This window comes from Denticeps clupeoides, unplaced genomic scaffold (assembly GCF_900700375.1).
Source record: "Denticeps clupeoides unplaced genomic scaffold, fDenClu1.1, whole genome shotgun sequence".
Classification (NCBI taxonomy): Eukaryota; Metazoa; Chordata; class Actinopteri; order Clupeiformes; family Denticipitidae; genus Denticeps; species Denticeps clupeoides.
In genome coordinates, this window is record NW_021630122.1 from 131,742 (window position 1) to 150,176 (window position 18,435).

The 18,435-nt window shown below is 38.9% G+C and overlaps 1 protein-coding gene and 2 gene segments (V, D, J or C); all 3 read left to right on the plus strand.

The window, feature by feature from the left end:
- The first annotated feature begins 8,215 nt into the window (after positions 1-8,215).
- Positions 8,216-8,860, plus strand: LOC114784185 (Ig heavy chain V region 914-like). The segment is given in 2 exon segments: positions 8,216-8,326; positions 8,400-8,860. Coding segments are annotated over 2 exon segments (366 nt in total).
- Positions 8,861-13,641: 4,781 nt separating this feature from the next.
- Positions 13,642-16,231, plus strand: LOC114784180 (uncharacterized). Its single transcript, XM_028969399.1, has 3 exons — positions 13,642-13,693; positions 15,181-15,540; positions 15,942-16,231. The coding sequence occupies exons 1-3, from the start codon at positions 13,642-13,644 to the stop codon at positions 16,229-16,231; spliced, it is 702 nt and encodes a 233-aa protein (XP_028825232.1).
- Positions 16,232-17,319: 1,088 nt separating this feature from the next.
- Positions 17,320-17,964, plus strand: LOC114784192 (Ig heavy chain V region 914-like). The segment is given in 2 exon segments: positions 17,320-17,430; positions 17,504-17,964. Coding segments are annotated over 2 exon segments (366 nt in total).
- The last annotated feature ends 471 nt before the right edge of the window (positions 17,965-18,435 follow it).

Here is an 18,435-nt window from a genome sequence, read left to right on the forward strand (position 1 = left end):
TCATTCTAATAAGGTAAAAAGCTCAAACACACAATAATAAAAAAAAGCGCATTTTGAGAAAAATAGCAATCAATAGGTCGGTGTCAAAATATGAGATTGTGTCCTGTTTACTGCATTTTTGCCACTAGAGGTTGTGCAACACTGAGTCTCCTCACATGACACCTCAGACTCATAACTAGACTGATTACTGCTGGTAACCCGGATTATTACTAGTAAAGGTGAGCACAGTACAGAACCCAGAGCCCCAAAAAATATTGGTTCCTACAGGAGAACATCTTGCAGATAGACCAACGAGACACAAAGAAGTTCCCACCCAAAACACAAAAACCAAACTACACATTTGACATGACTTCCTGTTTCCTCTGGTCCACACCCGCCCCCACGTAGTATATTTATTACCCAAAACCATGCAAAACAGGCGCAACCTGCATGCATTTATACTTCAGAAAATATGAAGATCATGTCACACCTTCCTCTTATCTATTTCAAATGATCATGATGAATCTATTGTCTATTTTCCTTTTAGCAATTGTGTACCTTACAGGTCAGTTTTTTTTTTGTTGATAGATTTATAGATATTTTTCAGCTAAATTTTTCATGTTTTGTTATTCTTGTGTTATTTTTTACAGGTATTCAGTGTCAGGTACTGACCGAGTCCGAGTCGGTGGTTAAACGTCCAGGAGAATCACATAAACTCACTTGTACGACCTCTGGATTTACGTTCGGAAGCTACGCTATGAACTGGATCAGACAGGCTCCTGGAAAAGGCCTGGAATGGATCGCAATTATTCACACTACTACCACCTACTATTCCCAGTCTGTAACAGGAAGATTCACCATATCCAGGGACGACTCCAGCAGCAGGCTTTACTTACAGATGAACAACCTGAGAAGTGAAGACACGGCTCTGTATTACTGTGCCAGACACCCACAGTGAAACCTAATGCTGCAGCGCTGAACATAAACTCCTCATATTTCCTTTGTATAGATTTGCTTCAAAAACTCAAGAGCAAAAACTCAATTATCTCACGTCCTCAGTCTTGTGCAACACCCTCAGCCTGTCTGCAGTCACCTGTTACCACGCCCTCAGCCCGTCTGCCCTCACCTGTTGCCACGCCCTCAGCCCATCTACTGTCCTCAGTCATGAACATAACAGTTAAACCGAGCAACACACTACACATGAGAGTAAGCTGCTGTAAATGTGAGATAAAAAACAGGAAATGTTTTAATAAGGTTTTTATAAAAACAGCTTGAGTGTTTTGACTTTTATTAGACATTAATCTTCATATTCAATTTCAATGCAAATTCAATGCTGTCTATATATTAAGATCAGGGTCCACTGATAATTCTGCAGATGAGCATCACAGTAAACCATGTTGTCTACAGTTCTGCTGCTTCTTGCAGCTGCTTCCTGGCAGTATTTTTATCACATAACTGGTCATGGAAAATTATTACAGTAACTGTTTAAATGTTATGTTATGTTATATTAAGTCATCATTTATGTTTCCTTTTCAATGTATTTTAACAAGACACCCCTGTAACAAACTCCAAATTCATTTAAAAAAGAAAACAGCATGAACATTTTAAAGCAGCCGATCTCCAACATGGAGCTGAATTTTTCTCATAAATGTGTTTTATTGTGTTTTGTTTATCCATTTTAATATATAAGAGACAAATCCTGGAGCTTTTTAATGATTACCGATCAAACAGATGACCCCTGAAGTTGCAATGGTTTATTGGTATTAAGTGTCATATTAGGAAGCGTCACTAGGTGGTGCTGCACAACCGGCATATTAAATGTGTCCAAACTCTGGAAACTTCTTTGTCTTTTAAATCAGTTTGAAATTGACTATGTTAATTGGTTTCCATTTACCAGTAAAAAAAAATCTATAATGATAAAAATAAAGCCTCATCAGTTCTTGGTAACACCATTTTTGGCAAGTGTCACAATCATATTCAAAGAAAGATTTTTTACCAAATGAGCAATGTTTGAATTCATAATTTGCTGGTGATTATAGGAAATGTTTTAGTAATTTGTAGCCATTTTTAGAGTCTGTGCTGCATTTTATGTAATTTGTCACATTCTCAGCCCATCTGCTCTGCTCACCAGCACCTGTCTCTCCTGCCCCACAACCTGTATATAAAGACCCACTTGCAACCACTGCCTTGCCCATTCTTCTGTTTCTCTGACCCGTCCGTCTGTTCCTGTGGTATCTGTAAGAATCGGTGCCCTGAAGGGTTGTAACTTTGATAGCAATACAGCAGGGACACAGGAGGAAGTGTTTTTGGAGTGTGTCACTGTGTAGGAGTAGCTACTACAATGAGACATCTGCTGTCCCTCATACTTCTCATGGAACCAGCCAGCAGGGGTACAAGACCTGTGGTGGCTTCCGATTCATGATGTGGTGGGTATGAATAAGCAAGTAAAGGTTTAAAGAGCTGATGAAAACTAACAATTTGTAAATATATAGACTGGTAAATTAAAATTCTGTCTGTTAAGATCTGTACCTCATTTTTACTGCTGTTCCACACATTAGGAAAGTTTGGTGGATTGGTGGTAAAATACAACTCAGCTAATTAGCTGTTTTAATCAGAAGTCAAGTCAAGTCACTTTATTTCTAATGCACTTTAACAGCAGTTCCACTGCACCAAAGTGCTGTACAGGCATAAAAGGACACACAAGCAAAAATAGGGATAAAATAAATAAATAAAGTAAGTCTATAAAAAAATTATAATAATAAAAATGGGGGACTGAAGAAAATGACTGGGACCTTTCTGGGGATCTGGGGATGTGGAGGAGGGTGTTGCTGCTCGATATTAAGGATCTAGGAGTTGGCTGAAAATGAACAACATCTGTTATATAGGGTGGGGCCTGTCCATTTAGGGCCTTAAAAAATAAATAAGATTTTAAATTGAATTAGAAAATAAAAGACCGTGTGGTGGGGTGAGAAAACAGAGTGTGTAGAAAAACTCTTTCTCCCTCCACACAAAAGCACTGTATTCAACCACTCCAACTTGATGTTACCTGGCAGAAAGAGGCATGGCACAATAGAGGTTAAAAATTAACAGTTTCTAATTTATTAACACCGGTAAATAATTATTGTTGTTACATGTGAATATTGAATGTAAAAAGGTACCAAGGTTACAGAGAAAATAAAAATGAGAAGAAAGAGTAAAGGGGGAGAGAGAGAGGGAAAGAGGCAGAGCCATGGGAAGAAATAAGATGATAGAGCAGACTCAAAACCAGAAGATCCGGTTTCGATGGAAAGACAGCTGGGAAAAGAAAAGAAAAGAAAAAGAGCCCCTTCCCCACATGTGAGCAGACCTTTATACCCCTGGCCTACAGGAAGTTGTCACAGACCAATCAGAACCTGTTGTTTCTGATGTCACGCTCCCGGTGCCTCCCATCTGGGGAAGACAAAGAGAGTGGGCGGTCCCGACGGCCAGCACCTCACACGTTGCCGTCCCACAAAAGGCATGAAAAACAGAGGTGTTGAATATTCATGCACAACAATTGGCACAGGAATGTCACATTTTTTTCTTGTAGACGGCCACTATGCAAAACAAAGGCATGGTCCTGCGACGGCCGCTATGTAAAACAAAAGCATGGTCCTGCGATGCCCAATCTAACACCGGCATACAGTGCAGTGACACAAAATCTGGGGTATTGTGTTCTCTCTTTTTAGTACCCATCAGCTTTTTTAGTACCCATCGCTGCAAGGATTGCTTCGAATATCATTTTCCATCAGTCCATGTAATTATCGGAGATTCCTTGTAAAATCTGGGAGATTTTAAGTGAGAGGTACATGGACAATTTAATGAAAAAGATAACTGAATCTGAATTTTAATGATTAGTGATACTTTACACCAACGGCATTTGGTGAGCTGAGAAATGATTTCGGTCTTGGTCTTGGCCTTGGTACCCTCAAGTCTCGAGTGGTCTTGGTTTAGGCGGTCTTGACTACAAATCAGGAGCACAGAAATGACTCAAGAAAAATAACTCAATAAGGTCAAGTCTTTCAAAGAAAATTCCCTCTAAAATGAAGGAAGAATGTCCACAGCTCCTTGATCCAAATATGATGCCATTCATGATCATTTTTGTTCTATTTCAGTAGATTAAAGTGTTCCAAAAACAATTAAGTGCAAGTTCTCCTTCGCATAATCTGTTTTCAATGTAATAACCATCTTCAATACAGGGGAGCAAAAATGAATATCAACATTCTGCATTGTTAGAATGAAACATTACATTTTTTTCTGTTATTTAAGTATAATTTTGTGATTTCTCATAGGTGCAAAAATTGTTATTTTCCAATATTTCAACCATGTCATTGGTTTAAACACAAATGGCTGCAGTAGGGCCATAATATACATTGTATTATTATATATTTTTACAACAACAACAAAACATAATTTACAGCGCTTCCTTTTCCTCTAGGGCAGGATATGCAAATACCCTCCCACTCCAGCTCTTTATAAAGCACAAGTTCACTTGAGCTCATGTCAGAGTTAGAAATACGTATTTTTACATTTTATTTTTATATATTTACAATGGAACTGAAGACAATTTGTCACTTCATACTCATCCTGGTCTACATACACAGTAAGAGGATCAATGTTCTGAGCATTTTATATGATATTACTGGATTACTAGACTGTGGAAATAAACATGATTTCATTTGATTTAGGTTGCAGAAGTCAGACTCTGACTGAGTCTGGACCAGCGTTCATTAATCCTGGAGGATCTCATAAACTGACCTGTACAGCGTCCGGGCTGGACTTTGATAACTACTGGCTGGCTTGGAACAGACAGGCACCTGGAAAAGGCCTGGAATGGGTCGCAACTGTTACACATGACAGCGGCAGCAAATATTACTCTCAAGCTGTTCAGGGTCGGTTCACCATCTCCAGAGACAACAGCAAGGATGAGTTCTATCTGCAGATGAACCAGCTGAAGAGTGAAGACACGGCTGTTTATTACTGTGCAAGAGACCCACAGTGACACATAATACTGCAGCGCTGAACATAAACCCCACGTTCACAGATTCCTCAGTGATGGACAAAGTAGAAAGACCAAATACTGGACTCCAACATTAGAGTCCTCCCTTTCAACTTGCACTGGTGTGAAAGTCAAAGTCTTCAAATTTGCTTCAAAATCTATAGGAAATGTACTTTAATATCACTCATGGAACATCATTTATTACTCTGACATGAATATTATAGAAATCTGTCATAATCACGAAATATTAGGCTGAAGAGAACCAAGTAGCTGTGAATTAACAACATTTGAGGACACACACTGTTTTGACTGAAGACTGAAGCTGAATTTTAAGGAAAATAAATGCAATTCATATGATCTAACTTTGTCATAAATTGTACACCAAACTATTTGCATTTGCAAAAGTATTCAGGCAGAAATAGAGCATTTTCGAGAAGAATTCCAGGGGTGCCAATATTTTTGACCATAACTATCATGTTTACCATTCAGAAGATCAAGGTCATCAGTGCATTAAAAAAAATACATGTTTCACACCATGTTTGAGAAATAAAAAAAAAAAAAATTCTCTTGAAAGAATTCATTTAAGAAGTGACCCCATGTACCTTCTACTACTTCCTAGAGTTTTTATTTAGTGATTTTAAAAATGAATTAATTTACTGATGGGACATTTAACCAAGACATTTAACCTTGAGTGACTCCTGGGGGACTGTCCCTGTAATTACTGCTTAAATACTAAAGTCACTTTGGATGAGGGTGTCTGCTAAATTACATAAATGTAATCGATATGGATTTTTTTTTTTGTAACTGGTGGTCCTTGTCTGACGAACCTCAACCTGAACCTGATGATGGAGCTCTTCCACCATTTCTGCCCTTTGCTCCTTTATAATCTCACTACTCCTCCTGTTACAGGCAATTTACCTTGTTTTACACCGTATGGTGATAAAAGACCTTCAGTAGATGATGGAGCTGTGTGTTTTATTCTTATATTTCTATTTTTTCAAGGTAAACGTTTGCGTTGCTGAGATATGAATGTTAATCTTTATAAATGAACATGCGTCCTCATGCGTGTTTATTTCTCAGGTATCATCTGTGATGAGATCAGACTGGATCAGATGGAGCCTCAGATTAAAAGACCAGGGGAGACCTTCAAGATCTCCTGTAAAGTGTCTGGTTTTGACATGACCAGCTACTGGATGCACTGGATCAGACAGAAACCTGGGAAGCCACTGGAGTGGATTGGAGAAATGAACTCAGGATCAAACTCAGCAACATGTGCAGCGTCCCTAAAAGACCAGTTCATCATGACAGAGGATGTCTCTTTGAGCACACAGTACTTGCAGGCCAAGAGTCTGAGAGCAGAAGACACCGCGGTGTATTATTGTGCTCGAAGAGCCACAGTGACACAAGAGACTGAAGTGCCGAACAAGAATTTCCTGTGTTGTTCAGAAATGACAGCGTAGGCATAGCAACGTGTGATGGTACACCGTCAAAGTACGTTCCTTAAATAAATTGCAAGCTGGACTATCAAATGGAAGTGAAAGTGACTTTGAGTGGACAAAAATAAACAAAGACAAACATCTCCATTCGGTTTAGGCCTATAGGGGGCGATCTATCCAAATCTCTTACCACTTCAGCCCTTTAAAATTACACTGCGCTGAGCATCCTTACATTTTACTGTCAGTGGTTTACACAAGATCTTCACATGATGGAGATGTGGACCAGTCTCTGTCTCCTTCTCATTTCACTGTGTCTAGAAGGTAAAGTGTGATGCTGCTGAGATACGTATGATGCTGGGAAATATTTGGTCGGTAACACTTCTCAACATGAGCTCATGTACCCAGGTATTGTTGGTGATGAGATCAGGCTGGATCAGACGGAGCCTCAGATTAGAAGATCAGGGGAGACCTTCAAGATCTCCTTTTTCAAATTGAGCAGCTACTGGATCAGACTGAAACCTGGGAAGCCACTGGAGTGGATTGGAAGTATAAACGGTGGAACAAGTTACTACTCAGAGGCGCTGAAATACCAGTTCATCGTGACTGATGAAATCTCCTGGAGCACAACATACTTAGAGGCCAAGAGTCTTAGAGCAGAAGACACCGCGGTGCATTATTGTGCTCGAGAGACTGAAGCCCAGTATGAAAACAGCTGTGCTCTTCAGGAACGACTGCAGTTCCCGGCCAAGTCCATCAGATTACTGGTCCTTGTGCATTTGTATTCTTGTCAAAGCCATTCATGCTTTGGCTTTATTAGGCAACTTAGGGTTATGATAGACAATAATATTTAAGAGGAGTGTCTACAGGAATGGTTTCTTACCAATCAGTCAGGGTGGGTTCAAGTGCAACTGCAGCTCAGATCTTCATATTCATTCTCTATGCAAATCCACGTGTCCTTCCTTTCCTCCTGTCTATACATCAAGATCAGGGTCCACTGTTCATTCTGCATACAGACCAGCATCACAGTAAACCATGTTGTCTACAGTTCTGCTGCTCCTGGCAGCTGCTTCCTGGCAGTATTTTCATCATGTGAGCATGTGTGCTGCACAAAAACAAAGACCATTCTAGTTTTGTTTTGCAGAAAATTCATTCTAGCATAATTCAGGTAATTCTGTAAATAAGTTTCTTCATTTGACCTCTAACATTAGGGGTCACCAAAAAGAAAATAATGTTCAGGGTCTTTATCAGTTGACTTTGATTGAATTGCAATGATATGATGAGAGTTTGGGAGACTTGCAAAAGAGGAAAAAATTAACTTCACTGAGAAAAAGGTGGTAGTAGCCTAGTGGGTAAGACACTGGCCTGTGAACCAGAAGACCCGGGTTCAAATCCCACTTACTACCATTGTGTCCCTGAGCAAGACACTTAACCTTAAGTTGCTCCAGGGAGACTGTCCCTGTAAATACTGATTGTAAGTTGCTCTGGATAAGGGCGTCTGATAAATGCTGTAAATGTAAATGTGAGATTAAGGTCTGCATTTTCCCAGCAATATTGAGCCTGTGCCTATTAATTGACTGTGCAAATCAAATAACAATTATTTATATAGCAAATTTCAAAATTCAGTCCAAAAAAATAAATCAGTAATTCTGTAATATTTGTACTTACTTATTTACAGGAGCTCCAGTTCCTTTTAAAGCGTCTTAAGTGCAGGATATGTAAATTTACTTTCCTCTACACCCCTTTATAAAGCACAGCATCATTTCTGCTCATCATTTCTGCTCATGTTGTTGTTACCCACTTGTACAGATTCACATGCTTTAAATAATATTACAAGTGTTCAGAATGGATCTGAAGAGTTTCTGGCACATCATGGTCATGCTGGTGAACATTAATTGTGAGTTGAGGTTAATAAGGTAAGAGATGGTTTTCCAGACTTTATAATTCTCACGTATTTAATTTTTTTACAGGTTGCAGAAGTCAGAGTCTTATTCAGTCTGGACCAGCAGTCATTAATCCTGGAGGATCTCATAAACTGACCTGTACAGCGTCCGGGCTGGACTTTGATAGCTACTATATGGCTTGGAACAGACAGGCACCTGGAAAAGGCCTGGAATGGGTCGCAAGTATTAGCAGTGGCAGCGGCAGCATATATTACTCTCAAGCTGTTCAGGGTCGGTTCACCATCTCCAGAGACAACAGCAAGGATGAGCTCTATCTGCAGATGAACCAGCTGAAGAGTGAAGACACGGCTGTTTATTACTGTGCCAGAGACCCACAGTGACACATAATACTGCAGCGCTGAACATTAACTGCACAGATTCCTCAGTGGTGGACAAAGTACAAAGACAAAATATATTAAGTCCTCCCTTCCACTGGAGTTAAAGGTGAAGTCCTCAAATTAGCTTAAAAACCAAAAGAAAATATAATATCACTCATGGCACAACACACTTATTACATGTCAGAGTAATAATTTATTACTCTGACATGTATATTTTAGAAATCTTTCATAAACACAAAATATCTGTAATTGCTTGTGATTTTGAGTTATACAAAAATAAATTGTTGTTGTTGTATTCATCTGATATATTAAGACAAGACTGTGCAAAATCACATGGAATTAATCTGGAATTCATGAAAATGTATATGAATTAACATTGGATTATAAAAAAATTTGTATTAACATGTAACTGACATGATTTATGTGGATTAATTTAATATAAACAAAAATTAAACATATTGTGACGCCCAGGGACTGTTGGGTGGACACAGCTGAGTCCTGGTTGATCGCAGTCGAACATTATTCAGCCTGACTGACCAGGATCGATAGGAGAGAGGCAGCCGCTGGACATCTTCTTTTTGTGTTTTGTTAATAAATCCCATTGATCTTGATTTCCGGTTTCAGTGCTTCAGCCCTCAGTCGTGACATATATAGCATGTAGTACATACACATGGATGCACAAACACGAAAATATACAGAAATGAATAACATTGTGGTGTAAAATGGTAACAGCAAAGATTGTTTTAATATAGCAGTTGTTGCTGAATATTTTTTCTAATTATTTTTAACATAACATTTTAACATGTGAAAGGTGTAATATGCAAATGAATTCTCCAGTCCCAGCCCTATATAATGACCCAGCACATTACACACACACCACACAGTTTGAGTGACTTGTTCTGCGACTTCACATCTGAATGATGGAACTCTGGACAACTTGGTGCTTCATCTTCGTTCTGGTCAACGTGAAAAGTGTGTTTTACCACATTATTTATTAATAATTGTTGTTACTATAAACAAATATTAACGTGATTGTGTTTCTTAGATTGCAGAGGTCAAACACTGACTGAATCTGAGTCTGTTGTCATCAGACCTGGAGCTTCTCACAAACTGACCTGCACAGCATCTGGACTGGACTTTGACAGCTACTGGATGGCTTGGATCAGACAGGCACCCAGTAAAGGGCTGGATTTTGTGGCAATCATTGAATATGACAGTGATAGAGAATATTACTCCAATGCTGTGCAAGGAAGGTTCACCATCTCCAGAGACAACAGCAAAGATCAGCTCTACCTACAGATGGCCAACGTGAAGAGCGAAGACACGGATGTTTATTAATGTGCCAGAAGCCCACAGTGAACCATAATACTGCAGCGCTGAACATAAACCCACCACATACAAGAACAACCAAAACCTGATATTTTATTACAGAAGAAAGGGAAGTAATGTGGTGCAGAACAGGCATGAACACATCTCTCAAAAACACATCATTTTTTGTTCTATTTCAGTAGATTAAAGTGTTCCAAAAGAATTAAGTGCAAGTTCTCCTTCTCATAATCTTTTTTCAATGTAATAACCATCTTCAATACAGGGGAGCATATATGAATAGAAACATTTGTTAGAATAAAACATTGTTAGAATAAAACAGTTATTTCTGTTATTTCAAAAAGAATTTTGCAATTGTTTGTGGGTGCAAAAGATCAATTTATTAATATTTCTACCATTTTGCAGATGAGCATCACACTAAACCATGTTGTCTACAGTTCTGCTGCTTCTTGCAGCTGCTTCCTGGCAGTATTTTTATCACATAACTGGTCATGGAAAATTATTACAGTAACTGTTAACAGTTTAAATGTTATGTTATGTTATATTAAGTCATCATTTATGTTTCCTTTTCAATGTATTTTAACAAGACACCCCTGTAACAAACTCCAAATTCATTTAAAAAAGAAAACAGCATGAACATTTTAAAGCAGCCGATCTCCAACATGGAGCTGAATTTTTCTCATAAATGTGTTTTATTGTGTTTTGTTTATCCATTTTAATATATAAGAGACAAATCCTGGAGCTTTTTAATGATTACCGATCAAACAGATGACCCCTGAAGTTGCAATGGTTTATTGGTATTAAGTGTCATATTAGGAAGCGTCACTAGGTGGTGCTGCACAACCGGCATATTAAATGTGTCCAAACTCTGGAAACTTCTTTGTCTTTTAAATCAGTTTGAAATTGACTATGTTAATTGGTTTCCATTTACCAGTAAAAAAAAATCTATAATGATAAAAATAAAGCCTCATCAGTTCTTGGTAACACCATTTTTGGCAAGTGTCACAATCATATTCAAAGAAAGATTTTTTACCAAATGAGCAATGTTTGAATTCATAATTTGCTGGTGATTATAGGAAATGTTTTAGTAATTTGTAGCCATTTTTAGAGTCTGTGCTGCATTTTATGTAATTTGTCACATTCTCAGCCCATCTGCTCTGCTCACCAGCACCTGTCTCTCCTGCCCCACAACCTGTATATAAAGACCCACTTGCAACCACTGCCTTGCCCATTCTTCTGTTTCTCTGACCCGTCCGTCTGTTCCTGTGGTATCTGTAAGAATCGGTGCCCTGAAGGGTTGTAACTTTGATAGCAATACAGCAGGGACACAGGAGGAAGTGTTTTTGGAGTGTGTCACTGTGTAGGAGTAGCTACTACAATGAGACATCTGCTGTCCCTCATACTTCTCATGGAACCAGCCAGCAGGGGTACAAGACCTGTGGTGGCTTCCGATTCATGATGTGGTGGGTATGAATAAGCAAGTAAAGGTTTAAAGAGCTGATGAAAACTAACAATTTGTAAATATATAGACTGGTAAATTAAAATTCTGTCTGTTAAGATCTGTACCTCATTTTTACTGCTGTTCCACACATTAGGAAAGTTTGGTGGATTGGTGGTAAAATACAACTCAGCTAATTAGCTGTTTTAATCAGAAGTCAAGTCAAGTCACTTTATTTCTAATGCACTTTAACAGCAGTTCCACTGCACCAAAGTGCTGTACAGGCATAAAAGGACACACAAGCAAAAATAGGGATAAAATAAATAAATAAAGTAAGTCTATAAAAAAATTATAATAATAAAAATGGGGGACTGAAGAAAATGACTGGGACCTTTCTGGGGATCTGGGGATGTGGAGGAGGGTGTTGCTGCTCGATATTAAGGATCTAGGAGTTGGCTGAAAATGAACAACATCTGTTATATAGGGTGGGGCCTGTCCATTTAGGGCCTTAAAAAATAAATAAGATTTTAAATTGAATTAGAAAATAAAAGACCGTGTGGTGGGGTGAGAAAACAGAGTGTGTAGAAAAACTCTTTCTCCCTCCACACAAAAGCACTGTATTCAACCACTCCAACTTGATGTTACCTGGCAGAAAGAGGCATGGCACAATAGAGGTTAAAAATTAACAGTTTCTAATTTATTAACACCGGTAAATAATTATTGTTGTTACATGTGAATATTGAATGTAAAAAGGTACCAAGGTTACAGAGAAAATAAAAATGAGAAGAAAGAGTAAAGGGGGAGAGAGAGAGGGAAAGAGGCAGAGCCATGGGAAGAAATAAGATGATAGAGCAGACTCAAAACCAGAAGATCCGGTTTCGATGGAAAGACAGCTGGGAAAAGAAAAGAAAAGAAAAAGAGCCCCTTCCCCACATGTGAGCAGACCTTTATACCCCTGGCCTACAGGAAGTTGTCACAGACCAATCAGAACCTGTTGTTTCTGATGTCACGCTCCCGGTGCCTCCCATCTGGGGAAGACAAAGAGAGTGGGCGGTCCCGACGGCCAGCACCTCACACGTTGCCGTCCCACAAAAGGCATGAAAAACAGAGGTGTTGAATATTCATGCACAACAATTGGCACAGGAATGTCACATTTTTTCTTGTAGACGGCCACTATGCAAAACAAAGGCATGGTCCTGCGACGGCCGCTATGTAAAACAAAAGCATGGTCCTGCGATGCCCAATCTAACACCGGCATACAGTGCAGTGACACAAAATCTGGGGTATTGTGTTCTCTCTTTTTAGTACCCATCAGCTTTTTTAGTACCCATCGCTGCAAGGATTGCTTCGAATATCATTTTCCATCAGTCCATGTAATTATCGGAGATTCCTTGTAAAATCTGGGAGATTTTAAGTGAGAGGTACATGGACAATTTAATGAAAAAGATAACTGAATCTGAATTTTAATGATTAGTGATACTTTACACCAACGGCATTTGGTGAGCTGAGAAATGATTTCGGTCTTGGTCTTGGCCTTGGTACCCTCAAGTCTCGAGTGGTCTTGGTTTAGGCGGTCTTGACTACAAATCAGGAGCACAGAAATGACTCAAGAAAAATAACTCAATAAGGTCAAGTCTTTCAAAGAAAATTCCCTCTAAAATGAAGGAAGAATGTCCACAGCTCCTTGATCCAAATATGATGCCATTCATGATCATTTTTGTTCTATTTCAGTAGATTAAAGTGTTCCAAAAACAATTAAGTGCAAGTTCTCCTTCGCATAATCTGTTTTCAATGTAATAACCATCTTCAATACAGGGGAGCAAAAATGAATATCAACATTCTGCATTGTTAGAATGAAACATTACATTTTTTCTGTTATTTAAGTATAATTTTGTGATTTCTCATAGGTGCAAAAATTGTTATTTTCCAATATTTCAACCATGTCATTGGTTTAAAACACAAATGGCTGCAGTAGGGCCATAATATACATTGTATTATTATATATTTTTACAACAACAACAAAACATAATTTACAGCGCTTCCTTTTCCTCTAGGGCAGGATATGCAAATACCCTCCCACTCCAGCTCTTTATAAAGCACAAGTTCACTTGAGCTCATGTCAGAGTTAGAAATACGTATTTTTACATTTTATTTTTATATATTTACAATGGAACTGAAGACAATTTGTCACTTCATACTCATCCTGGTCTACATACACAGTAAGAGGATCAATGTTCTGAGCATTTTATATGATATTACTGGATTACTAGACTGTGGAAATAAACATGATTTCATTTGATTTAGGTTGCAGAAGTCAGACTCTGACTGAGTCTGGACAAGCGTTCATTAATCCTGGAGGATCTCATAAACTGACCTGTACAGCGTCCGGGCTGGACTTTGATAACTACTGGCTGGCTTGGAACAGACAGGCACCTGGAAAAGGCCTGGAATGGGTCGCAACTGTTACACATGACAGCGGCAGCAAATATTACTCTCAAGCTGTTCAGGGTCGGTTCACCCATCTCCAGAGACAACAGCAAGGATGAGTTCTATCTGCAGATGAACCAGCTGAAGAGTGAAGACACGGCTGTTTATTACTGTGCAAGAGACCCACAGTGACACATAATACTGCAGCGCTGAACATAAACCCCACGTTCACAGATTCCTCAGTGATGGACAAAGTAGAAAGACCAAATACTGGACTCCAACATTAGAGTCCTCCCTTTCAACTTGCACTGGTGTGAAAGTCAAAGTCTTCAAATTTGCTTCAAAATCTATAGGAAATGTACTTTAATATCACTCATGGAACATCATTTATTACTCTGACATGAATATTATAGAAATCTGTCATAATCACGAAATATTAGGCTGAAGAGAACCAAGTAGCTGTGAATTAACAACATTTGAGGACACACACTGTTTTGACTGAAGACTGAAGCTGAATTTTAAGGAAAATAAATGCAATTCATATGATCTAACTTTGTCATAAATTGTACACCAAACTATTTGCATTTGCAAAAGTATTCAGGCAGAAATAGAGCATTTTCGAGAAGAATTCCAGGGGTGCCAATATTTTTGACCATAACTATCATGTTTACCATTCAGAAGATCAAGGTCATCAGTGCATTAAAAAAAATACATGTTTCACACCATGTTTGAGAAATAAAAAAAAAATAAATTCTCTTGAAAGAATTCATTTAAGAAGTGACCCCATGTACCTTCTACTACTTCCTAGAGTTTTTATTTAGTGATTTTAAAAATGAATTAATTTACTGATGGGACATTTAACCAAGACATTTAACCTTGAGTGACTCCTGGGGGACTGTCCCTGTAATTACTGCTTAAATACTAAAGTCACTTTGGATGAGGGTGTCTGCTAAATTACATAAATGTAATCGATATGGATTTTTTTTTTTGTAACTGGTGGTCCTTGTCTGACGAACCTCAACCTGAACCTGATGATGGAGCTCTTCCACCATTTCTGCCCTTTGCTCCTTTATAATCTCACTACTCCTCCTGTTACAGGCAATTTACCTTGTTTTACACCGTATGGTGATAAAAGACCTTCAGTAGATGATGGAGCTGTGGAGAAGAGTCTGTTTAATTTTTATATTTCTGTTTTTTCAAGGTAAACGTTTGCGTTGCTGAGATATGAATGTTAATCTTTATAAATGAACATGCGTCCTCATGCGTGTTTATTTCTCAGGTATCATCTGTGATGAGATCAGACTGGATCAGATGGAGCCTCAGATTAAAAGACCAGGGGAGACCTTCAAGATCTCCTGTAAAGTGTCTGGTTTTGACATGACCAGCTACTGGATGCACTGGATCAGACAGAAACCTGGGAAGCCACTGGAGTGGATTGGAGAAATGAACTCAGGATCAAACTCAGCAACATGTGCAGCGTCCCTAAAAGACCAGTTCATCATGACAGAGGATGTCTCTTTGAGCACACAGTACTTGCAGGCCAAGAGTCTGAGAGCAGAAGACACCGCGGTGTATTATTGTGCTCGAAGAGCCACAGTGACACAAGAGACTGAAGTGCCGAACAAGAATTTCCTGTGTTGTTCAGAAATGACAGCGTAGGCATAGCAACGTGTGATGGTACACCGTCAAAGTACGTTCCTTAAATAAATTGCAAGCTGGACTATCAAATGGAAGTGAAAGTGACTTTGAGTGGACAAAAATAAACAAAGACAAACATCTCCATTCGGTTTAGGCCTATAGGGGGCGATCTATCCAAATCTCTTACCACTTCAGCCCTTTAAAATTACACTGCGCTGAGCATCCTTACATTTTACTGTCAGTGGTTTACACAAGATCTTCACATGATGGAGATGTGGACCAGTCTCTGTCTTCTTCTCATTTCACTGTGTCTAGAAGGTAAAGTGTGATGCTGCTGAGATACGTATGATGCTGGGAAATATTTGGTCGGTAACACTTCTCAACATGAGCTCATGTACCCAGGTATTGTTGGTGATGAGATCAGGCTGGATCAGACGGAGCCTCAGATTAGAAGATCAGGGGAGACCTTCAAGATCTCCTTTTTCACATTGAGCAGCTACTGGATCAGACTGAAACCTGGGAAGCCACTGGAGTGGATTGGAAGTATAAACGGTGGAACAAGTTACTACTCAGAGGCGCTGAAATACCAGTTCATCGTGACTGATGAAATCTCCTGGAGCACAACATACTTAGAGGCCAAGAGTCTTAGAGCAGAAGACAACCGCGGTGCATTATTGTGCTCGAGAGACTGAAGCCCAGTATGAAAACAGCTGTGCTCTTCAGGAACGACTGCAGTTCCCGGCCAAGTCCATCAGATTACTGGTCCTTGTGCATTTGTATTCTTGTCAAAGCCATTCATGCTTTGGCTTTATTAGGAAACTTAGGGTTATGATAGACAATAATATTTAAGAGGAGTGTCTACAGGAATGGTTTCTTACCAATCAGTCAGGGTGGGTTCAAGTGCAACTGCAGCTCAGATCTTCATATTCATTCTCTATGCAAATCCACGTGTCCCTCCTTTCCTCCTGTCTATACATCAAGATCAGGGTCCACTGTTCATTCTGCATACAGACCAGCATCACAGTAAACCATGTTGTCTACAGTTCTGCTGCTCCTGGCAGCTGCTTCCTGGCAGTATTTCATCATGTGAGCATGTGTGCTGCACAAAAACAAAGACCATTCTAGTTTTGTTTTGCAGAAAATTCATTCTAGCATAATTCAGGTAATTCTGTAAATAAGTTTCTTCATTTGACCTCTAACATTAGGGGTCACCAAAAAGAAAATAATGTTCAGGGTCTTTATCAGTTGACTTTGATTGAATTGCAATGATATGATGAGAGTTTGGGAGACTTGCAAAAGAGGAAAAAAATTAACTTCACTGAGAAAAAGGTGGTAGTAGCCTAGTGGGTAAGACACTGGCCTGTGAACCAGAAGACCCGGGTTCAAATCCCACTTACTACCATTGTGTCCCTGAGCAAGACACTTAACCTTAAGTTGCTCCAGGGAGACTGTCCCTGTAAATACTGATTGTAAGTTGCTCTGGATAAGGGCGTCTGATAAATGCTGTAAATGTAAATGTGAGATTAAGGTCTGCATTTTCCCAGCAATATTGAGCCTGTGCCTATTAATTGACTGTGCAAATCAAATAACAATTATTTATATAGCAAATTTCAAAATTCAGTCCAAAAAAATAAATCAGTAATTCTGTAATATTTGTACTTACTTATTTACAGGAGCTCCAGTTCCTTTAAAGCGTCTTAAGTGCAGGATATGTAAATTTACTTTCCTCTACACCCCTTTATAAAGCACAGCATCATTTCTGCTCATCATTTCTGCTCATGTTGTTGTTACCCACTTGTACAGATTCACATGCTTTAAATAATATTACAAGTGTTCAGAATGGATCTGAAGAGTTTCTGGCACATCATGGTCATGCTGGTGAACATTAATTGTGAGTTGAGGTTAATAAGGTAAGAGATGGTTTTCCAGACTTTATAATTCTCACGTATTTAATTTTTTTACAGGTTGCAGAAGTCAGAGTCTTATTCAGTCTGGACCAGCAGTCATTAATCCTGGAGGATCTCATAAACTGACCTGTACAGCGTCCGGGCTGGACTTTGATAGCTACTATATGGCTTGGAACAGACAGGCACCTGGAAAAGGCCTGGAATGGGTCGCAAGTATTAGCAGTGGCAGCGGCAGCATATATTACTCTCAAGCTGTTCAGGGTCGGTTCACCATCTCCAGAGACAACAGCAAGGATGAGCTCTATCTGCAGATGAACCAGCTGAAGAGTGAAGACACGGCTGTTTATTACTGTGCCAGAGACCCACAGTGACACATAATACTGCAGCGCTGAACATTAACTGCACAGATTCCTCAGTGGTGGACAAAGTACAAAGACAAAATATATTAAGTCCTCCCTTCCACTGGAGTTAAAGGTGAAGTCCTCAAATTAGCTTAAAAACCAAAAGAAAATATAATATCACTCATGGCACAACACACTTATTACATGTCAGAGTAATAATTTATTACTCTGACATGTATATTTTAGAAATCTTTCATAAACACAAAATATCTGTAATTGCTTGTGATTTTGAGTTATACAAAAATAAATTGTTGTTGTTGTTGTATTCATATATTAAGACAAGACTGCAAAATCACATGGAATTAATCTGGAATTCATGAAAATGTATATGAATTAACATTGGATTATAAAAAAATTTGTATTAACATGTAACTGACATGATTTATGTGGATTAATTTAATATAAACAAAAATTAAACATATTGTGATGCCCAGGGACTGTTGGGTGGACACAGCTGAGTCCTGGTTGATCGCAGTCGAACATTATTCAGCCTGACTGACCAGGATCGATAGGAGAGAGAGGCAGCCCTTGGACGTCTTCTTTTTGGCCATCGCGCCGTTTCCTTTGTGTTTTGTTAATAAATCCCAT